Consider the following 25,139-nt stretch of genomic DNA (forward strand, 5'->3'; position numbering starts at 1 on the left):
TTTACTCTCTGCAGTGATCTAATGTGTTGTCGTGTGATATAATAAACCTTCCAAAAGAAAGTAAAAAAATCCTTGTGCAGGAATGTAAAAATTTATAGGTTTATGGTTTCATGAAAAGGAACTTCATTATAAAAGAGATGGACTTTATAAATCATCTTAGTGTACTACGAATAGGGATGCGTATGAGACGAGTCGAGACAATTTTCCTGACAAAATTCGAGTGGAGACACAGCTCTTCCAATAGAGAAGAATACATTTTTCACTTCGAGACATCACTTTTACAGCACATTTTCGAGACGAGACAGCCTCAAATCTTGTCTTGTGCGCATCCCTAACTACGAACTGTGATTTTAATGTATCATTTTAATCTCACCAACTCATCTTTTGCTGTTTCTACTGACAAGGGACGTATGCGAACCGTGACAGCTAGATACTTATGAAAATTGGTACACTGAGTAATTGAGGATCGCTAATCATATTGGTGATAGTCACTCAGTGCGAAAATGCTTCTTTTTTACTCGCTATGTATAATACATATACCAAGCAGTGACCAAGTAAGGATGTGCCGAGTTATACCCCAGAAACGAAAGAAAAAGCCAGAAAATGAAAAATGTATGTAGGTAACCCGATGCCTACGGTAGATGGACACGTGACCAAGAACACGGCAGTAGTGTCGCACAAACAGTGTTGCCATCCCAACACTTATGCTTATACAAATAGAACGTATACAATTTTATGGCATTAAAACAATTGGTATAAAACGTGAAAGAAAATAAGCAAAAAGTGGGTTATCAGTGTTGTCCAATAAGGGAGATATGAAACTGTAAAAGTTGAGAAATTGCAGAGAAACGAACAAATGTCCAACAACAATAATACTGCAGAAAGAACAGTGTACAGTAGGGAGTAAACTACGGTATAAACAACACCGAGTAACTAGCAGGACTACATGTTCTCATTGTTCAAAATATATTTGTGGCGTTCAAAGCACGAGAGAATAAAGCCAATTACCAAAGTTGTGAGAAAAGGATACGTAGAAGCCTGAATAGATAAAAAAGAAACTTTTTTACGTTATAAAACTTATTTTTCCAATATATGGTCATGAACCTTTTAAAATCTGAAAGGAATTCGAATGCGATGAAATTTTAGGACGAAATATGTCCAAAATGACAACAACAACAAAAATGGACTTGACTCCCTGGTACACTGAAGACGCCATATACAGTATACATCTGGATCACTCAACAAGAGGAAATCATATTATACGAGTAATCTGTAATGCGGAAAAGAGAAATGGAAAATTTCTATTATAATAATTGAAGACCTGAAGTAAATTTCGATCTAAGTGCCATTTTCTGAAACTTCCAGTTGTAACCGGAATGATGGTATATGGTCCAAGCCAGTTTAAGTATATTCGGATCTAAGCGCCAAACCTGTGCGTAATAGTCCAGATCATTGCCAATAGAATGCATGAGGTGTATGCGCACGGTACAAATTCTCTAGCAAAAACATCATTATCTCAAAATTGTTCAAATGGCACTTAGATCTTAATTTACTTCACGTCTTCAATTCAATTTATTCTGTTAAATTCGTATAGCAGGAAGTCTGAGGAAGCTTAAATATACCACACATAGGCTCCATGACGTCCTATTTTCCAGTCCTGTTAATCTAGGCGTCCATTCGGCCATGACTGTATCCCATAACCTTTGTAAAAAAAAAAAAAAAAATGGTGGAATATCAGGTGTGGGAAAACGTGTTGAGCGTACCAGTCTTATAAAGGATAAGTAACAATTATGTAAAGCAGCAAACAAAGTCCACAAAAGAAGCATTTTTGAAAAGATAGAGAAAACGAAAATCATTTTGATTGTGCATTTAAATCTCCACTAATAACAGATTAATATGCTTCTGAAAAATAAAAGCTGAAGGAGGAAACAGGCGAGAAAAACAAAACCAGAATTTCTGGATAACATAAAAAAAAAAGACTACCATATTAACATGTGAAACAACTAGTATCAAGTAAAAATTAGCTTATGTTCCTCATCAACCTTTAGTAGAATGGAAAACAGGAACTCAAAGAACCTAAAAAGATTCTACATTTCACAAAGTAATGAAGTAGCTAGAAAATTTAAAATGGGAAGATGATGATACTAGAAGTAGCACATAGCATGGTAACAGAAAATATAGTAAAAAATAGTAAATGTATCTATCATTAAACTGTTAATGTTGACTAATTTCAAAACTATACATAATGTTAATGAAATATGCAACTATTTACTTACAGACACAAATTGGGAACACTCCTTCCCATTTGCCCTTCACGCAAGTTAAATATTTGTCTCCTACAATTTGAAACTGGCGAAAACAACTAAATTTTGCTATTCTCCCCTTCGACCGTATCCTCACTCGCCCATTATCGAAACTCAATCTTGGGCACATTGGACCTGTAAAGAAAAATATCGGGCAATTATATTTAAAAATATATGGTCTCAGAAATCTTCAAACGTCTACATATTGGTTTTCTATATACCACTAAACACATCTGTAAGTGTTTAATCAGAACATTATTAACAGGGTTTCTTCGTTGGTAATTACTAACTTTGTCTCCTCAGTAATACCTTAATTGATACTGAATTCATTTCCTCAAAGTAGTTTCTTCAGTTTGGGCTCAAGTCTAACAAGGAGAAAGCAGACTTTGCTAAATGAACTTCGGGGCCACTTTTTGCAAGGTGATAGTGCACATTTAAAGTATTCGTATTACAAACTAGGAGAGCGCAATGGCCTAATATAGTAGAGAAAAAGCATCTTAAAGTTTTCGACTCGCCGCATGTGTCATGCGTTGCGCAAATTTATTAATTGTTGGTGTAGCAGAATCAGTAGCATCTATGATTCACGTGCCAAGGGTCACGACTTCAATTCCTGCTGGAGTCATTTTCTTTGTTTTTTGCTTTAACCAATAAAGTAGTAACTTGTAAGATGTTAATTCACGGTATGTTTATAATGAATTTAAACAATAGAAATATCAAATCAGTTGTAAAATCTTTCAATGTTCTATGTTAACTAGCAAAGAAATGCAATCTATTTAGTAAATATACTATTCGTAAACTATTTCGAGTTATATTATGGTTACCACAGTCGTTATATAAAATTGTTCTTGACGGTTCGTCTCTACGTTTGTTGACATTGTGTGTGTGTGTATTACAAGCACTGGCGCAAATGTCACGGGGGGATGAGGAGCACATGTCTCCTCCAATCTTGAAACTGAGGGACTGCCCCCCAAATAATCCGATTTCAAATGTGTTTTTTGGGTAGAAATTTGATTATTTGTGTCCGATTGCCACAAAGGAAAGTGAGATGAAATTGATATTCCCCAACAATAAGCCTCAAATTTGCCCGCCTCGCAATGATGAAGACAATTCTGCTTCCCTGATCCTCCACAGTATTGTTTTTCAACTTCATAAATATTTTGAACATCGCTATAAAAAAATATGGGGACGGTCTTAGCCGTTCTCCCCCAATGTTCGAGACAGATTTTTGCCGCTTATTACAAGGGGAATAAGGGGGAAATCTCCTTTGGTTTAGTAACATCCAGTATTACTAAAGGGGATTTCCTTCTCATCCTCCTTGTAATTCTCACACTGTCAACAGATGTAGACACGAAGCGTCAAGAACATTTTTTACTCGATGACTGTGGCAACCATAATATAACTAGTGATACCAATATATTTTCGAAATAGATTATATTTCGTTGCTAGTTAACATGGAACATTGAAAGATTTTACAACTGATTTAAATGTTTCTATTGTTTTAATTTTTAAATTTAAGAATAATGCATTATGTATTATTAATATATTATTATATTTATAATGCAAGTTTGTAACTATTGTGCAGATTTGTCTACTTGTATACTAGACAATTATAAGCTGTACGAATGATCAGAATAATGTACAAGTTCTTTATATATTACCAAAATTTCCTTACGTCATGTCCTCGTATATGCTCGACTCCCGACGGGAGCTCATGTGGTTCGGATTCCATGTTAATCAGTAGGTCCACGTCTCATATAGCCTCGCTGTTGAACGGGACGTTAAACTCAAAGTCAACTCAACTCCGCGTTTGTGCTCAATGTAGGTTACCAGTATTTGTATGTGTGTGTGCCTTTGAATTGTAAGTTGAAATATATACGAATATCGACTACCCAACTTTCTAAAATTTAAAAATTTGCTCTCTATTTTAACTTTGTAAAATATTTTAATAGTTCTTCACAATTTTTGTTGGCCTTTCCAGAGTCGATAAATATTTATGCCCCTTCTGCAAGTAAGAATTATAGCGGGAGCTGCTGTAGGACATTAAGGTTTGTACTTTTCTTTACCCCCTATGTATTCATACCCTCCTCCCCGAGGAAAATGTTCTGAATTCATCACTGTCCATGCTTTATCTTTATTTCTATTAGTGTCTTCGTCTGGATTTAAAAATTTGGTCTTTCCATATCTTCGTTTTAGTTCAAAGACACATCACTAGATAGCACAACCTTCGCATTATGAAGCTAAAACTGGTAAAAGGGGCTGTTGCCACAGCAACCACTGTTGCCATAACAACGAATCCTGTCACCGCTCGTCAATCTAAAACTGATTGAAAAAAAAAAAAAATCTGCAACAAAAGTGATGCACAGAATAAGTCGTGAGTGGGAACCCTTCACCCCTGGTGGGGATGTTCATGAAGCTATCAGCTTATGCCTAATTATATTGGAATATAATTTCCATTTCTTAATTTCTTAATTTCGAACATACTAGGTTCGATCGAAAAGAGAAAACCTTTTATCGGACTTCTAAAGAAAATAAAATCAAATAAATAAATACATGACCGTGTTTATTACATATAGAATTCCCAGTCACGACCCCCCTTTCAGTTTTATTAAAAATAAATTAGAAGGAGAAGAAGATGAAGAAAAGAAAAAGAAGATAGAAGAGGAAAGATGTAAAGTAAGAAGGTGATAAAGGGGAAGCTGTTACTAAATATTTTGAGGAATATGGTAAAGGAAAGTGAATAATTATCTAATTGTGATCATTTCCAATAGCTATTGGGTGAATGTCTGGTATTAGGGTGATCAAAGATAGACACATGTTAACCCATACATCCCCGATCTAGATCCATTTGACCCCAACTACCGAATTATCCCAATCTAGCTCGGAGATAGATGAGAAAGTTTAATTTTACCGTTTATTCAATATTTCCAGAAGGTTTAGACTAATATTCAATATTTGAAAAATGAACGATGAAGTTGATGGCATGTTAGAAACGACCACAGGAAAAAAAAAAATCAGAGTATCACATATGTGTCGAAGATTTTGACTTTCACAGTTCTCTCATGATGATCATTAGTTCAGGCTACTTCAGTCCTTTTTTCTTCCTTCATAGAGCCAACTTAAGTTAGTATTAACATTCAATGAGTTCAATTGATAACTACCAATAATTATAATAAGTCACATATGTATGACAAGATAATTGGTGCACTTAATACTAAACCTACATTTCACTCACACACACATTCATACAGGACAATGTATACTTCGGGTTGTATTTGGTTGAATTAAACTAACCTAACTACAATGCTATAGACATTTATTACATTTCAATAGAAGGAGATGTAATTTGACATAACAGAGAAAAAAAATTTAATACATGAAAAGAATGTTTCATAAACATGCACAGAAATTCGCTACTTTCAACAAGATCAAATAACACATTTCTCTTTTTATATATATATATTAAAAGTTGGATTACATGAAAGAGAATTAAACCAAAGACGAGACAAGAAAAAAAATTCAAGGGTCAATATATATTTAAAACTCAGTGCAATGAATACATATCATTGCAGGAAAAGAAAAAAAAATAATTGGTTAATCATTAAAAAAAAAAACTTTAGTAATATTTTATTGAGTCTTTGTCTCAATAGGAGACGTATCGACAGTTTTATGAGTCTTTGTTCTCACGTCGATAATAGCTCCCCTTTTTTTTTTTTTTTTTGTTTTGTTTTGTTTTCAACTCTCTTTACGCACTGTGGTTGGTGTCCATGAGAGTATTCAATTGTTTTTATTTTAACTATAGACAACTAATTGCTTCATATCACATATATGTATATCTATATTTCTCATTTCGTCACTCGACGCACTTTATCTAAAATTTCAAAGTTTGTCAATATTAAGGAAAACTTATCAAATCCAGTCACAGATATTGGGAACATATTTCCATATTCCGGGATTCACATTAACTTATTAAACAGATTTCAGTTTGTTGAATTTAAGATCACTAATTTTTTCCTAGTATAGATCTTGTAGTCAAAAATTCTAGATACTGAATAGTTTGGTGTCCGATCGTAGGGGAGGGATTTGTTCCATGTTTTACTGATGGAAAAAGTCGTTGGAGGGGCGCACTGTTTCGTAGATTGCTAATTTCACTCGCAAAGTAAATTTGGGTAAGGATTAGGGTTATTCTTATTTATCTTACGACCCGCTACTTGTTTTATTCACATGCAGTAGTTAACATTATATTCCACTTTAATAGTTACAAAAATTAATAACAACTCAACAAAAGTAATTTATGACAATTTACGCGGGAATACTATATATCACAAATAGTTGGTTAATACCGGGTGTCAAAATCTATGGCAACCTAACAAGACCAGGGTAAATATCGAGCCCATTACATACATACTCGCATATATATATATATATATATATTCATATTAATTAATACAATAAATTTCACTTTAATATCTATCTTAATATTTCGTCGACGTTTAACTTCTACATAACCGTTCATATTCGACAAGTATTCATATTTTATAAATATTTATATTTATTTGGCTCAAAGACAAAACAAAAACCCTGACTATCAAAATTCACCTTTTTTCCTTCATAAGGTTGCAACATTGTATTTCATATGAATAAACCCGATAATCAATAATCATTTTCAATTTACTAAAGATCCGCGTATATACACAAAAAAAATAGCTGGTGTTATTTAATGAGTTGATATAAGAGGTGGAAAATGCAACAAATAGAGCAGGCACGTAACTCTTAAAACTATGTAAGTACATATATATATGTATATATAAAAAAAATCAATGTTATTCAAAACTAGTGGGCCCAAACTATTAATACATACACACTATATGACCAATCAATAGAAATAAAAACCAGAAATCAGTAATCAATTGATATAAGTTGTATGATCAATGAATAACGAATGTTTCTAGGAATCCGAAAGCATAGTGTACCTTCCCATCAATTTCTCCAGTGGTGGATTGAATATCGCGAAAATGGTCCCGAGATGTGCTGCAATACCTCCACGAATTGCATCCCTCGATGTCTCAGTTAGTACATACGATCGAAATAAGTGATATGGAATATTGTACATTTTCATGAGTTTCAGAAATCGGGGGGGGGGGGAGGTTGAAAAATTTGAAAAAAAAAAAATCTCTAAGTAATGAAGACAGAGAGAGAGATAGAGAAGAAGGAAGACGAAGAATAGGGGCGCCAAAGACTTAAGTGGGAAATAACTAACGCTACAAAGATAAAAGTCGAATTTCGCTCTCAACAAAATCCATAGCCAAAATATTCTTAACATGCCAAAAGGGGTGGTCTACTCAAATACGTAGACTCAAGAAGTATGCCCTTTTCCCCGGCCCATTAACAAAATTTTGTTAGAATAACAAAATTTTGCTAATTGGGAATACCAACTAATGATGCTTGTTAAGTTAACACACTCATTCATCCCATTCAAACGTTACCAGTCACTCTAGGACAGTATATTATATCTACTTGGGGTATTGCGCGAGTAATTCATTACGTTTATCTTCTGTACAATTGAAAATCTTTAAGTTTCGAAAATTGTGAGTTCCGATACTTTTTTTTTTTTTTTTTTTTTTCAGTAGTGTTCATATAGCAATAGAACGGACAGAAGTTCTAACTGAGAAATCGACAGAGACAATTCGTAAGGCTTCAGCCGTCGACTAGTATATCTGATGACATTAGGATGCAGTTTCCCGACGATCACTTCCATTTAATATTGTTCTAGGCTCACCGTTACCACGCACTTGCGAAGGGACTGAATTCTGGGGTCGATTTACATTATTGTTACTATTATTCTGACTATTACCGTTCTCCCTTCTTCCGTACGCCCTGTTAAAATTCCTCCTGGTGTTATCGCCCCTACCCGGGTTCGATTCCATGTTGGTACGGTCATAGGGACGATAACTCCGGCGATTGTTGAACATGGGCCGATTCCTAAATAGTCGCCGGCCATTATTGTTGTTTTCTGAGCCATACCCACTAGGATAACGAGATCCAGCTTGGGTATAACTCAGGAAATCTGTCTGGCAACTTGCCGTTACCTTCGTCTTCATCGGTTTTAGAATTTTTGCCTGTCGGGCGAAGTATCGTTTTGGTGGACCACCAACTTCCTTGCCGCACAAGGCAGCTAAACGTGAGGTGACTTCTCGCACCGTTTGGCACAAGTGGGACGCTATGGCCCGGGACTCATCAGGTGGAAGAGCGTTAACTATAATATCTACGAGTTCAGCCTGAGAGGGATGTTCAGCTATCTGATAATATAGTTCGATAATTTTCCAAGCATAGTCCAAGAGGGACCCATACTTGGAGCGATCATACCGGAGTGATTGTAAGTTTCTCTTTTGGAGCCGTTCGATGTGCTCATTACAATATTCTTCTTTAAAAAGAATCAAAAAATCACTAAACGTTCGGATTTGGTATTTAACCGAAGCAAACCATGCGCCCGAAGCGGCGATCAAACATTTTTCAACTATCTGCAGGCGTTCCCCATCAGTAAGTTTATACATGTCTAAATATTGCTGCAGTCTCCGCAGGAAAACTCGAGGTAACCCGTTAGTAATGTTCCCATCGAAAGTGGGAAAACGTTCAATATCCCGGAGGGAAACTTTAGAGCTCATACTATACGGGGCAGGAAAATAATCCAGTGGAATCAACGCGTTATCCTGAGCAGTTGGGGTTGTCACCGGATTTGCCACCGACGGAGTGGTCACTGAACTGAACGCTCCCATATGACCAAGAGAGGTTTTGTAATTTGTGTTGACCATGTAAGGTTCAAACTTAGGACCCACCACGGTAGTAACCGACGGTCCGGCACATCTCCTTTCCCCTCCTGGCAGCACGCTGTACGATTGTACCATTCCAAAGGTAGAGTGAGCATTTACGCTAGTGACTGTTGTAGTCACAACACTCGACTGCATCGGTACATCAAAATTACTCAACCATGATTTCGAGGTTGGCTGATGCGGGGGGCAATACATTGCTGTGTCCCGTGCATCAGGCAACACTTGACTCTTACCCGGGAGGACGTTACTTGTTTCTGGGAAAATTTTCCCTGGAGAATCGCCATCAGGAAAAGGATAGGAGATATCAGACTTGGCGATTTGCAATTTAGTAATATTCCCCTTAATACTGTCTACTTCGGTTTGAATTCGACTAATTCTTTGGTCAACCGACTCTAGTTTAGATTCTATTGATAGGTCGGATACTACAACATTCAATCTACTTATTTCAGCCTGCTGCTGTTCAACTTTTTGTTCGATGTCACCAAATCTTTTGTTTGTACTCTCAAACCTTATATCTATTTCGTTGAATTTCTCATTTGTTTCGTCTCTGAGCTGCTCGGTGGACTGTTGGGCCCGGTATCTAACCTGCTCCAGTTCAGTAGATGTTTGCTCTTTCAATTTGCTCATCGAAGAAGCAAAGTCCAAACAGATCTGGTCAATTTTATTGTTTAATACCTCGAATCGAGCGTCGGTCTCTCGTTTCGAGGTATCAAACTTCTCATTTATTTCACGTCTCATTTCTGCATTCTCACGCCTCATTTCTGCATTCTCACGCCTCATTTCTGCATTCTCACGCCTCATTTCTGCACCGTTCTGTTCTATTTTAACTTCCATGTTAGAAAATTTTTCATGCATCATTTCCATCATCTGGCGAATTAATACAGACGCGTCAGACCCTCCAGACGACATTCCTTCCTTCGGGTTTGCCGTCTGATCCCGAGAATCACTTTGATTTCCACTCTTTTCCTCATCGTCGAGGTCAGATATCTCCGCTGGAGATATTTGGCCTCGGTCCTTTTCACAGTCCTCACAATATTTTTCTATTTCGCCGGTTTGAACTTTTTCTGCATTTTCAGCAGTATCGTCCAAATTGGAACAAGCAAAGTGGATCCATTTTAGTCCACAACCGGTACATCTTATAAGTCTCCGCGGGGCGCGAGATCTTTTCTCTTTTTCGTTTAATATGCATTGAGTGCACGTGACATCACACTCGTCCTGTGACACAACAACCTTTTTTGTTGCCATAGTTTTGAGACACTTTACACTTTACAAAAGACAAGATATATATATCAGAAATACACATATACTATAAAATACTTATTCGCTATCCAGACTAGTATTATTCATAAATTAAAGGACTCCCATTCTCTTTCCTTCCTTGACACCCTTCTAGCGTTTAGTTCTATTTTGGAAAAATTTTGACACTCCTTCTCTTTTTCCCCCTTAGAAAAGGAAACAAAAATGACAAAGTAGCCAACGACTCTACTTGTTTCACTATAAAATTTCTCGTATTAATTTCAATGTTGTAATCAATTCAACATGCCTTCAACCTCACTCTTTAACATTCTTAAAAAATTTCAAATCTATCGGTCGCCATTTAAACGGAGATCCGTTGCCATGGGAACAAGCGTTGCCATGACAACCATTCTTGTCGCGGTTCACCAATTCAAACTGATTGGCATGATAACTGGTATTATTCAATAAGCATTTTCAGATCCGTTACCACAGTAAACATGCGTTACCATGGCAACAGTCTTGTCACGTGTCGCCATTCTAAAACTGGCTTATGGGGCCGTTGCCACAGCAACCACTGTTGCCATAACAACGAATCCTGTCGCTGCGCGTCAATCTACAACTGATTGAGAAAAAAAAAATCTGCAACAAAGGTGATGCACAGAAATAAGTCGTGAGTGGGAACCCTTCACCCCTGGTGGGGATGTTCATGAAGCTATCAGCTTATGCCTAATTACATTGGAATATAATTTCCATTTCTTAATTTCGAACATACTAGGTTCGATCGAAACGAGAAAACTTTTTTTTCGGACTTCTAAAGAAAATAAAGTAAAATAAATAAATACATGACCGTGTTTATTACATATAGAATTCCCAGTCACGACCCCCCTTCCAGTTTTATTAAAAAAAATAGAAGAAGAAGATGAAGAAAAGAAAGAAGATAGAAGAGGAAAGATGTAAAGTAAGAAGGTGATAAAGGGAAAACTGTTACTAGATATTTTAAGGAATATGGTAAAGGAAAGCGAATAATTATCTAATTGTGATCATTTCCAATAGCTATTAGTTGAATATCTGGTATTAACGTGATCAACGGTAGACACATGTTAACTCATACATCCCCGACCTAGATCCATTTGACCCCAACTACCAAATTATCCCAATCTAGCTCGGAGATAGATGAGAAAGTTTAATTTTACCTTTTTTTTTTTTTTTTAATATTTCCAGAAGTTCTAGACTAATATTCAATATTTGAAAAATGAACGACGAAGTTGATGGCATGTTAGAAACGACCACAGAAAGAAAAAAAAAATCAGAGTATCACATATGTGTCGAAGATTTTGACTTTCACAGTTCTCTCATGATGATCATTCGTTCAGGCTACTTCAGTCCTTTTTACCTCCTTCATAGAGCCAACTTAAGTTAGTATTAACATTCAATGAGTTCAATTGATAACTACCAATAATTATAATAAGTCACATATGTATGACAAGATAATTGGTACACTTAATACTAAACCTACATTTCACTCACACACACATTCATACAGGACAATGTATACTTCGGGTTGTATTTGGTTGAATTAAACTAACCTAACTACAATGCTATAGACATTTATTACATTTCAATAGAAGGAGATGTAGTTTGACATAACAGAGAAAAAAAAAATTTAATACATGAAAAGAATGTTTCATAAACATGCACAGAAATTCGCTACTTTCAACAAGATCAAATAACACATTTCTCTTTTTATATATATTTTAAAAGTTGGATTACATGAAAAAGAATTAAACCAAAGACGAGACAAGAAAAAAAATTCAAGGGTCAATATATATTTAAAACTCAGTGCAATGAATACATATCATTGCAGGAAAAGAAAAAAAATAATTGGTTAATCATTAAAAAAAAACTTTAGTAATATTTTATTGAGTCTTTGTCTCAATAGGAGACGTATCGACTGTTTTATGAGTCTTTGTTCTCACGTCGATAATAGCTCCTTTTTTTTTTTCTTTCTTTTCAACTCTCTTTATGCACTGTGGTTTGTGTCCGTGAGAGTATTCAATTGTTTTTGTCTTAACTATAGACAACTAATTGCTTCATATCACATATATGTATATCTATATTTCTCATTTCGTCACTCGACGCACTTTATCTAAAATTTCAAAGTTTGTCAATATTAAGGAAAACTTATCAAATCCAGTCACAGATATTGGGAACATATTTCCATATTCCGGTATTCGCATTAACTTATTAAACAGATTTCAGTTCGTTGAATTTAAGATCACTAAATTTTTCCCTAGTATAGATCTTGTAGTCAAAAATTCTAGATACTGAACAGTTTGGTGTCCGATCGTAGGGGAAGGATTTGTTCCATGTTTTACTGATGGAAAAAGTCGTTGGAGGGGCGCACTGTTTCGTAGGTTGCTAATTTCACTCGCAAAGTAAATTTGGGTAAGGATTAGGGTTATTCTTATTTATCTTACGACCCGCTACTTGTTTTATTCACATGCAGTATTTAACATTATATTCCACTTTAATAGTTACAGAAATTAATAACAACTCAACAAAAAGTAATTTATGACAATTTACGCGGTAATACTATATATCACAAATAGTTGGTTAATACCGGGTGTCAAAATCTATGGCAACCTAACAAGACCAGGGTAAATATCGAGCCCATTACATACATACTCGCATATATATATATATATATATATATATATATATATATATATATATATATATATATATATTCATATTAATCAATACAATAAATTTCACTTTAATATCTATCTTAATATTTCGTCGACGTTTAAATTCTACATAACCGTTCATATTCGACAAGTATTCATATTTTATAAATATTTATATTTATTTGGCTCAAAGACAAAACAAAACCCTGACTATCAAAATTCACCTTTTTCCTTCATAAGGTTGCAACATTATATTTTATATGTATAAACCCGATAATCAATAATCATTTTCAATTTACTAAAGATCCGCGTATATGAAAAAAAAAATGTTGGTGTTATTTAATAAGTTGACATAAGAAGTGGAAAATGCAACAAATAGAGCAGGCACGTAACTTTTAAAACTATGTAAGTACATATATATAGATGTATATACAACAAAAAAAAATCAATGTTATTCGAAACTAGTGGGCCCAAACTATTAATACATACACACTATATGACCAATCAATAGAAATAAAAACCAGAAATCAGTAATCCATTTGATATAAGTTGTATGATCAATGAATAACAAAGGTCTCTAGGAATCTAAAAGCATAGTGTACCTTCCCGTCAATTTCTCCCGTGGTGGATTGAATATCGCGAAAATGGTCCCGAGATGTGCTGCAATACCTCCACGAATTGCATCCCTCGATGTCTCAGTTAGTACATACGATCGAAATAAGTGATATGGAATATTGTACATTTTTATGAGTTTCAGAAACCGGGGGGGGGCAAGGTTGAAAAATTAAAAAAAAAATCTCGAAGTGATGAAGACAGAGAGAGATAGAGAAGAAGGAAGACGAAGAATAGTGGCGCCAAAGACTTAAGTGAGAAATAACTAACGCTACAAAGACAAAAGTCGAATTTCTATCTCAACAAATCCATAGCCAAAATATTCTTAACATGCCAAAAGGGTGGTCTACTCAAATACGTAGACTCAAGGAACGCCCTGCTGCCAAGGATGCAAGTTCTGTGTCCATCAGATCCCAATCCCACAAGAGTTTGGTTGTAAGATTGAAATCCGATCCCCGTATCCGGCCCAAACCAGCAGGTTCCCGGATATCGTCCGGAAGGTTGGAGTAGGCGTTAATTTAGAATTTCAAGAAAAGAAAAAAAAATCATCCGACCTCTTGGAAACTAGAAGATTCCAGAATAGTAAGGAAATTAGAGTAATAGCTAAGGTATCCCTAATTAGTGATTTGCCAGAATTAAAAAAAATTAAATAAATAAACTGAATTTTGGATCGGTGATTTCTATTACCGAAACATCACCGATGGCTACCCAGCGCAGACATGCCACCGTCTGGGACGTCGTTAATTTCCCTCATCTAATTAAACTAAGAAAAGACATGAAAATACTTAAGGGGACTAGGGGTCGACGTCCGGGTACGCTAAATTTAGTAGCAGTTAATTTAATCGGATAGTCCGAACTGAGTTATATGAACACTGCACAATAAATAAATAAGGTAAGCAACAAAAAAAAAATCTCGGAGAGGCTATGAATGTTAAAGGTACAACTGACCGAAACCTGTACTTTTCGATGATCACAGGAAATAGCAGTTGGTTTTCTTAATTATCATTTCTGTCAACCTTTAGAAGTAATTCCCATATGATACTACTCTATCTATTGAAAGGCTTAAGATCTGGGGCTGTTATTATGAGGTACATAAATGCAAAGTAACACACAATTCCCAACTATAATTTACTATCCAAGTAGCAAATTCGGTTGGATGAATGCACCGGTGTAGAAGTCTAAACGCGAGAGATATTTTCTTTTCTTCGTAAACATATTCCTATTTTCACTATATAAAATTTACTAGGCCTATCCATTTAAATATAGGGGTCGTCATCTCGTTCATATTATATATCATATTATTAACATTTCATTACATTCATTCATTATCTACTAATTTCCGCACGAAATAATATTTTATAAACACCCTATTTCGTACATTTTCACGCAGGCCATACACATATTTACATTACGCAGTAATAAATATATATATATATAACTATCACAATCTATCACGCTCAAACCACCACACGATCACATTCATCGAACCACGTACTCTTTATTTCGAAGCACCCAAATTGTATTTACTTTGCAGGTTTAAAAAAAAAATCATACATGTATTTACGGAAAGTTAAATTGTCAATGATTAATCTATTTCTGATTTGTTGATAAAACTGAAGCAACAATGGAATTTTCGACAGCCACGGGAAAAAAGAATTTAATACTACATTTTTAAACAAACAGTAACAGCATATGGGTTTTACTTCTATTAAGAAAATAGGTGTTCTTTATTTCAGCGGATTATTCATTTACTATTGGACCTAGCAAACTGAAATTTTCAGTACAGTAAGATCTCATGCTATCTTATAGGAAGGTATACTCATCCGAACCGAAAACCATGTCCACGGGAAGTAATTTGAGAATAAATGGCCAAAATCAAACAATCTAGATCACTAAGTTATGCGATGTCGTAATGTCAACAAACAATTGACTACCGAAAACTGACGCTATGGCGCTGTAGTGGAGGCATAATTTACCGTGTACTGAAATATATACTTGTACTCATTAATCGGAAATTTAATATTTACTCTGGTTTATTTCTGTTAGGAAAATGGTACTAAATTAACACATATTTATACACTGTCCAAATCGAAAATTCACACACTCACACAAAACTACTAACTACATACACCACTGCTAATACTATACATAAAACAACTAACTAAACCAAACATGCACCATTTAGTTACATGCACGTTGACGAAAATAACCTAACACATTAGATTTAAAATACATTACTCCCTCGTCGATATATATACAGTCGGCTCTATTTAATTTAAAGGGGGTCAAAAATGAGAAAGGTAACACTAGGTCTAATTGACCTGACCAATTGTTTACATAATGATTGCCAAAAATTGATGCCCGGGGGGCACCTTAACGAGGTTTATGGAGGGACCCTTCCCCTGAAAGGGGAAAAGGCCCTAAAACGAACAATAACTAACCCATTCCCCCGCTAGAACTGGTTCAATTTGGAAAAGGGGATAGGAGCCCTTTTAAGCTAACTTAAGCTGCCATTATTATTATTCACTTTACAACCATCAAACCTACGTACATGCGATTACTGAATAAATAATAGAAAGTCACATTTAATTAATACACGAACAACATGCACCAAACAGGTCGTAATTTCCCTAATCCCTACTTGAGTTTGAAATAAAAAAAAAAGTAAAGTCACTCTTTCACTGTTGTCTATTCTCGATAGGCAGCAAACATGGCTTCCGAGCAAACAGAACTGGAATTTATTTCACTGAATTGCAGCTTCTTTACCAAAATTTGCGGATTTTTCGGGCTCCTATTCTGTTGTAAATCTTTAACTATTGGATTACATTATATGTTACCTTAGTTGTCCTTGGAAATTGGAATTCTTCCCGAAAAATATGTAGCACAAGATTCACAAGCTGCTCCTTGTAGGGTTTCTTCGATTGTTCTGATAACATTGCGCCGAAAAAGCCAGAGGTAAGAGAATTCCTCCAATCAGAAAGAAAACTTTAGCCGCGGAAATTACAAAGCGAATGGAAATTTGGCAAATCCAGATATAACCGGATCTGAAAGTGACTATGGACTAGTGAGAGGGGGTGAGGGAAAGATTAGGTACCTGGCCAAAATCTACATTGGTCTGAAATTAAGGAAATTTATATCCAATAACGGAACTATGTTCCGGTATGACGTCAGAATGGTAAACCTTGTAACTATTCAAGTTATATATCCGTAAATGGGATTTACACTCAATCAAAATATAAATAAATATATTATACAGTGGGAATATGGTTACTAACAAAACCTTTGGGTTTATTATATTTAATTCGAAGTAAAGAGAGTAAGTAAATTGTGTAACTAAACCGAAATTGAATTAAAAAAAATTGCTAGGTACAGGGTGCGTAAAAAAAAAAAAATTGCCATTACTTTCAACTGTAATGGTATATTACATGCAAGTAAGAATTATAGCGGGAGCTGCTGTAGGACATTAAGGTTTGTACTTTTCTTTACCCCCTATGTATTCATACCCTCCTCCCCGAGGAAAATGTTCTGAATTCATCACTGTCCATGCTTTATCTTTATTTCTATTAGTGTCTTCGTCTGGATTTAAAAATTTGGTCTTTCCATATCTTCGTTTTAGTTCAAAGACACATCACTAGATAGCACAACCTTCGCATTATGAAGCAGTGACATCTATTATTAAGTTTTCTTATTACTGTGTAAAAGGAAACAGACTGAACATACCAAGAAAAGCAGAAGACGAGTTATCATATGTTTATTTTCTTTCACAGTTATCATGTTATGTTTATTTCCTTTCTTCTTTTAATTAGTTAACTTTACACATAGTTAATTTTTGGAAATCGGATGTTAATGAATGCTAGAACTATCCATAATACAAGTTACTATATGTTCAGTTAGTGCAGTAGCAGCAAGAAAGACCATTTAACATCCTGAAACTAATTCCAAGCTTCCTGTAGATTATTATTATTATTTAGAGATGCAAAAAAGCCGGCTTTTTTGAATCGATGGTTTTTTTCACATAAAAAGCCGGCTTTTTTGAAAAAAAAAACGAGAATTTTGGAAATTTTGGCTTTTTTCAACTTCATGATTTTTCTATCTAAATAGCTTTCTTATAGTATATTCTATAGTTAGATAAGAATTCCATGACCTGAATGTGATATTTCGCTCTGAAATTCACCATCAAGATGGATGAAGCACATGTTTTACGAATTAAACCTAACATGAAGAATGTAGTATTTGAGGGTAATTTTAGAGGCTATTTAACTTTATTTTAACTTTTGAGTTATCGACATCTTTTTTCTTCTCTAGTTTGTCATCCGTGTTTCATTTCTAAGAGCTTTTAGTACTCTAGCTTCTAGCGCAAAAGTTAAACTTGCCCGTTTTTCTATTTATTCGTCAAAGCGTACGTTTTTCAATATATGTCAAACCGTACTTCCACATTTCTGTTATACTATAGCTGTGAAGTGATTTAGCAATAATTTTCCGGACACAACCTTCAATACCAATTTATACAAATAATCAGTAGCGGATTTAGAAAAGTACTTTAGGAGGGTTTTTTCTGATTGTTTCGTTTCCTAAAAAGTCCTAATTTTATTTTGGAAGTGCTTGAAGTTTATGAGTACAGGCATAACTAATATTTCGTTTCGTTTATATGTTTAGCAATAATCTTCCGGATACAACTTTAAAAATCATTTTATACTGAGAATCAGTGGCGGATTTAGAAAAGTATTTTGGGAAGGGTTTCTTACTAATGTTTAGTTTTTTTTTAAACATTCGTAATTTTTATTTGACGGGAGCTTAAAGTTTATGAGTAAAGGCATAAATAATAGATATTTCGTTTCTTGCAGACATTTCGTAACTTTGGGGAACGGGCTTCAGTCCGAAAGACCGCCCCCCTAACCTTCGCAAAATCGTCACTGCTGGTAATTAGTAATAATAACGATTTAAAAACAATAAAAAAGGAAGTCGCCCAACTCACAGTACACGCACTATTTCTACATTCACAGATGGAATGAAGAAAAGCTTTGACAGAATGGTCGAATGCTGGTTGAATCCCGGACTTCCCGATAGAAGCGCAAAAGCTAATCACTCAGTCATGTTTGTTGTGCAGTTGTGTTTAGCTTAACTTAAATATATTCCGTAGTCTTTTTTTTTTGGGGGGGGGGGAGTTCCGTAATGATATGTTGAATCCCTCTTGTTAAAAATTCAGAAAACTTGAGGATTGGGTAAACTGTGATGGTGGTTCTATAAAACTTAACTGTAGAATTTCAAGAATATACAGAACTAAAAGCTCTAGATGTGCAGTCTTTAAGTGTATCATATAAATCTAAGTATTTCTCTTATGTTTTATTTTAATTTTATTTTGTTTCAAAAAGAGGGTATGGAATATTTTGAAGTAAAAATACTACATACTATTTTGCTAGTTATTTGTGTATTCTTTAAAAAGAAGTGTTTACTTTTAGGGTTGGCTGATTTACACCAACTTTTTTTTTTTTAATAACTGGTTTAAACCACAAAAATAAAAAGAATGAAAAATGCGAATCGTGTGAACTTCATGGTAACGTTTCCAGATATCAAACCACCTGCAATAGTTTTATTTCCCTTTCACCTTTTAATCAAGGTGTCCCATGTTCAATTCTCGGTCGAACCACAATCCTTCTTTCATGCGTAACCCAAGTAGCGGTTCGGATGTCAGTTTAAGCGAAAGTCTTCTCCTTGATAACCTCGGTATTTCCTAAGGATGTTAAGCCTAAACATACGAAACAAACCAAATTGTATATTTCTACATGCCTAAATGCGTGTTGTTTTATAAAGAAGCCAAGATTGCTTAAATATATTGATAGAAATTGGCAAAATTTATCGATTGCCTACGTAGCTTCCAACATTAGCTTGGATTGGACTTTCAATGATATCTACGTACCGGTACTAAATTTGTAATTTAATACCTCAGTTTTAGCGTACTGATTATGGTACGTTGACCTTTAAATTTTACATGCAAAGGAATAACAGGATTTTCCCGTTATTGTCTTACATTTCAAGTAATGACGGGATTTTCCCAATGGCTAGGGCGGGAGATTCTCAACTTAAGAAATTTACTGACCGCACTTCTTTAAGCTTATGGGAGTTCTTCCGGCATAACCCCGCTGTTGCATAATAACATCAAGGCGAAACAAACTTAGGCTATTTCTGTGAATATGTAATATAAATACATAAAGCAAAAAAATCTAAGTAAAAAAAGCCTGGTTTAAACCAAAAAAGCCTGGTTTAAACATCCCCCAAAAAACGGGTTTTTGGCATTTTCAAAAACAACCACGGTTCTTGCCAATTCTGCTTACTTTTGTATATAGGAGGTTAAAAAATTCTTATTATATATTAAAAAAAATACATTGGTTAATCCTGTGGAATTCATAATGTAAATATGTTGAAGAAAAATTGTTTGAAATATTTTTTCGAAATTCATAGTTTATTTTCGATGTTTTATATTATTATCAGCATCAACCACTAATTAAATGATTTTTTGTGTTATAGAGAAGCGATACAAAGTCTGTTTTATCAATTTGAAGCAGTATTTTGAAAAAAGCCCAAAATTTGCGAAGCAAAAAAGCAAAGCAGAAAAAAACCGAGTTTTTTTCCAAAAAAGCCGGTTTTTTTCCGAGCCCTTGCATCTCTATTATTATTATTATTATTATTATTATTATTATTATTATTATTATTATTATTATTATTATTATTATTATTATTATTATTATTATTATTGAGGGAGAGTGAGGCATAGTGGCTAAACGACATGGATTGTATTGTATTGAATTTCATGGATGACGGCAAAGTAAGCTCTAGGCGCCCCTGCAGAAATAAAAAATAGTCCCTATGCGAATCGACTTTCATGAACTTCGAGTGGCTCCTCACACCATGGAACCTGCGTGGTTGTTATCGCTCAGCACCGAAATGAGATGGAAGCGCGAGGAGTTCCAAGTTACTTTTTGAGTTTTTAATGAACAAATTCTATCCATGGGTTTTATATTCTCTCTTCCTGTTCAACATTCTTTCATATGTAGCAAGAAACAGGTTCGATTCAAAGTGGCTTGGAACCCGCGTTAAACTTTAAGAGCATGTATCATACAACCTAGTATTGAAAACTCCCGATGGAAATAGACTATTTTTTCCTTCATTTGGTATTTCCAAGAAAGAAGAAGAAGAAGAAAAGATATTAAATGAAATCTTTCAGTTTTACGTCCTATGCTTATATCAGCTAGGCTAAACGAGACGGTGATGATGAGAAATGTATGGAAGAATGAATAAAGGGGAGGGAACGGGTGAACCGCAAGAAAACCCATGCACACTGTCCTTGTCCACCACAAAGCTCACTTGGCGCGAGCTGAGATCGAACCAGAGGTGAACGCTCTACCACTGACTCACCGCAGCTCCAGAGAAGAAAGGAAAGAAATAAATCGCAAGGTCAGTTTTTGTTTATCATGTGCTATATATATAGCACATGATAAACAAAAACCGTCCGATTTTAACTACCATATAAACTTGACACTCAGTTGATTTTGTCTTGCTTGGAATGCACGACCAAAATTTTATCTTGCGGGTATTTGGTTCATAACTTATTGACTATCAGAGTTAAATTTGGATTTAGTCAAAGCTGTAGTTGCTATTTAGAAGAAATAGGGTAAATAAATGGAACAACCCTGTTAAACGTTAATTTCAGGTTGAAAATACAATAAATATAATATGAACAGATTGATAAAATTAAGGAAGGGCGAATGTCCTTCATATCGGCAATCTTATTATTACATGTAGTTAAAGCATTATTCACTGCAGTTGTCATATGAACAATATTTCTTTTTTTCTACTAGCATAATGCTCATTCTTCGCAAGGAAAAAATAAGGTTAATGGAAAATATTTTTAAAATATAAGTATACAATATTTTTTTGGTTTCAAAATACTTGTCAAGATAAAGTTCGATTTCGCTCAAATTACCCTCACATGTGCTGACAGAAGGGCTCCCTAATAATTTTCCAAAACGTCAACACCGAGTCAAATCGTTTTCTCATAACCACAAACAATGAATGCCCTCCAATCTATGGAAAACGTTAGTCAAATTTTTAGTAAATCCTTGTCAGTTCGAAATATATGTTTCTAGTGGCGCCTACAAACGTATTTTGTAAATGTTGTGACGAGCTTAAATCGCTTTCCTACACCCGAAATGGAAAGATTTTTTCCGTTTTTTGAAAATTGTTACTTTTGTATCTCTCGAACTTATTTTTCCAAAAGATCTACAAAATTTCAACTTTTTAAATCGAGAATTAGTTTAGCCTTCCTTTCTGCCCTCTTAGATCCAGAATTTTAAAAATTTTTGGTCCGTAGTCTATACGGTCTGGGGAAAGGATCTGTAGAAAATGTTAATCACCTATCAGTTTGTAACACTGAATAATAAGTACAGTAGACTATTTTACATTTGTGGTGCAATTTTGAAAACAATATAGTTTTATGCTGTGTTACCAACACTGTTAATCGGATGGTATGGTGAAGAATTCAAATAATGTGCCCTGTTGATTTTTGTATGTTGCAAAATTTAATTTAATATTATCTATTAGTTTAAAAGCTATAAGGACTTTCAAGATAAATAGTCCACCCTGTACATAATGACAAAAGAAAATATATCTTTAGTAGTCAAAGTAGTATAAAAGTGGGAGAACTTTTCCCTTATCACTAAGAAACAAGAAAATTTCTAAAATTCACCTTTCATTAAAAATATTTGGAGATAAATGATGACCAATAATTCAAAAAAGCATTTCAACATTTTGATAAAACTGACAATTTTCAGGTATTTTTTTAATTAAATTTTCCAGAAATTGACCATCATTTCTGGAGAATGGCAAGTCATTGGAAAATCTAAAAACTCTGTTTGATAGGAAGTGTTGTGCTCTTTCCAATTCTTCTTGTTCACCTCAACCATACGTTGGTGAGTAACATGGAAATTTTAAAACTTTCTCTCGCTTGGGAGAGCTGTTTTATACTTTAATAAGGTATCTTCTTCGTAACTGCATCTAGATATTCTATCCTTGGTCTTCCTCTTCCTGGTTTTCTTTTGTCTTTGCCGTTCCCTCTATCAGCACGGTGATCCAATCGGAGTATGAATAAGATGGCTAAACATGCTGTTTCTCCTTTTTCCTAATATCTTTATGATCTGTCGTCCTTCATTAGCTTCCTTTAGTACGTCTTCATTCGTTTTTCTTTCAGTCCATGATATGCGCAGCATTCTTAGCCAAAATCACATTTCAAATGCTTCAAACTAGGGTATTTCAGCTTTTTTCAACGTCCATGTCTCTGGTCCGTAAAGCGCCACGCTCCATACCAGGGTCTTAATAAATCATTTACGAACGTCCAGCGACACATTTCTTGATGTTAGCAGTCCTCTTACCAATTAGTCCAGTTCAATTTATTTCTGAAATTTTCCGTTTTCTGAAAAATTAGCTATAAGCCGTATGAAGGTTCCTCTTCGTCCGCCACTTTTCCAAGATGGCTGCCTGAACGCAAGTCGAATCAGTTCGAACTTTTAGCATGATGATGAGAAAGACAATTACAACAATCTACTGCCGAAAAAAATATTACTAATTATGTCCAGGATCAATACCTAATTCGACTGGCCTATAAACATCCATTTAAATACAAAAGAAACTCGATCCAGTATAAGTGGGTAAAAATTTCATTGCATAGTTAGACCAAAATAGAAAAGATAAATTCAATAAAACCGTGCTGTCAAAATGAAATGAAATTTTTGAGTTTTACGTCCCACGGTTATGCCGGTTAGGCTAAAGGAGACGGTGATGATGAGAGATGAATGAAATGGTGGAATGAAGAAAGTGGGAGGAAACGGGAGAACCCCGAGAAAACCCACGCACACGGTGTTTGTCCACCACAAAGTTCACTTGGCGGGAGCAGGGTTTGAACCCGAGACCCCTAGAACCAGAGGTGAACGCCTCGACCACTGAGCCACCGCGGCCCCCGTGCTGTCAAACAGACATGGGAGTCCGCGGGGTTTTCCGCAGAAGGGGGAAATAATAATAATAATTACTTAAGTGTTTTTGAAAAATAAGGCTCAGCTCGGAATTGGGGAAGATATGTGACGTGGAAATCAGTCGCCCAGCTACCATCACTGCACTCACATAATAGTTGTAGGAAAAAAATACATAGATAGATAGATAGATAGATAGATAGATAGATAGATAGATAGATAGATAGATAGATAGATAGATAGATAGATAGATAGATAGATAGATAGATAGATAGATAAAGATATAGATATGACTTTCGTTTCACATTGCGAAACTACGGTAGACTTCCAAACAACACGAATTCAATTCTCAAACTTGAAATATACACTCATAACTACAAGTTGAAATACAGGATTAATACCACACAAAGAACCTGTTTCTCGGATGCTGAATCCATGTTAAGAGGTTATTACTCGCTATATCTTACTGTGTTTGCTCTATATAGCTCAACATTGATAGTAATAGACGTCTAACGCTTTCTACTACAATAAGGGAATAACATTAGAGGTGAACATATTCCTGCGGTACTGAATCCAAATAAAAACAAGTGAGTTTCATTTCACAATGTGAAACTAAGGTAAATTTATAAACTATGAGAATCAAATACTTAAACATCTATAGCTGCGGGTTGCAATAGATCAATAAGTTCAAAAATGTCACCTGTTCCCGAACGATGAATCAATATCAAAAAGCCATTACTTGCTATGCCTTACTGTTTTCGTTCTCGGGGGATAGATATATGGTTATTCTTCTGTGGAAATCAGTATTCAAACGGAAGTAATATTAAATTTTAACTATATCCGGTTTTAGTAGAGTGTTTAGGATAGTCATAGTACATTGCCTTGAGATGTTGAATCGTTTGCTTAAAAAAAAAAAAAAAGTCTTGCTACCTGTTACCGTTCTCATTTAATGACGATAACCTCACAACTGGAAATGACTAATATTAACCACATCTGGTTTCAATAGAGAATTAATGGAAAGGATGGAACATATTCTAGGGATGCTGAACCGATTGCGAAAAACTGCATCTCGATATGTATTATCGTTTTTGCTCTGGTACCTGCTGACACACCTTTGGCGTGGGAGACCGTATTTCGACTCCCGGCGGGAGCTCATGTGGTTCGGATTCCACGTTAATCAGTAGCTCCACGCCTCATATAGCCTCGCTGCAGCAAGGTACGTTAAACTCAAAATCAACTCATACCTGTCAACAGAGAGACTCATTGTTAGGACGTTGAATCTGCGTCAAAAAAAGAAAGAAACGCTTTTCAAAATTTCTTATCATTTTCACTCTATGTAAATAAGTGTTGAAACAAAGCAGAAGTACTAGTAAATAATAATCAATCACTTCCGGTTTCTGTAGAGTGTTGCGGATAGTGAAGATATGTGCTATTGGGACGCTGAAACGATTGCTA

At 35.0% G+C, this 25,139-nt stretch overlaps 1 protein-coding gene across 2 annotated transcripts in view; it reads right to left on the bottom strand.

Moving 5' to 3' along the window:
* Nucleotides 1-25,139, bottom strand: part of LOC145686240 (uncharacterized) — a 142,306-nt gene that overhangs the window by 39,808 nt on the left and 77,359 nt on the right. For both annotated transcript variants that reach the window (XM_081759331.1, XM_081759332.1), the window contains exon 2: nucleotides 2,277-2,438. In XM_081759331.1, the coding sequence (XP_081615457.1) occupies nucleotides 2,277-2,438 (162 nt within the window). The remainder of the gene's footprint in view (nucleotides 1-2,276; nucleotides 2,439-25,139) is intronic.

Source organism: Thermobia domestica, chromosome 5 (genome assembly GCF_964235325.1).
Source record: "Thermobia domestica chromosome 5, izTheDome1.hap1.1, whole genome shotgun sequence".
In the NCBI taxonomy this organism is placed as follows: domain Eukaryota; kingdom Metazoa; phylum Arthropoda; class Insecta; order Zygentoma; family Lepismatidae; genus Thermobia; species Thermobia domestica.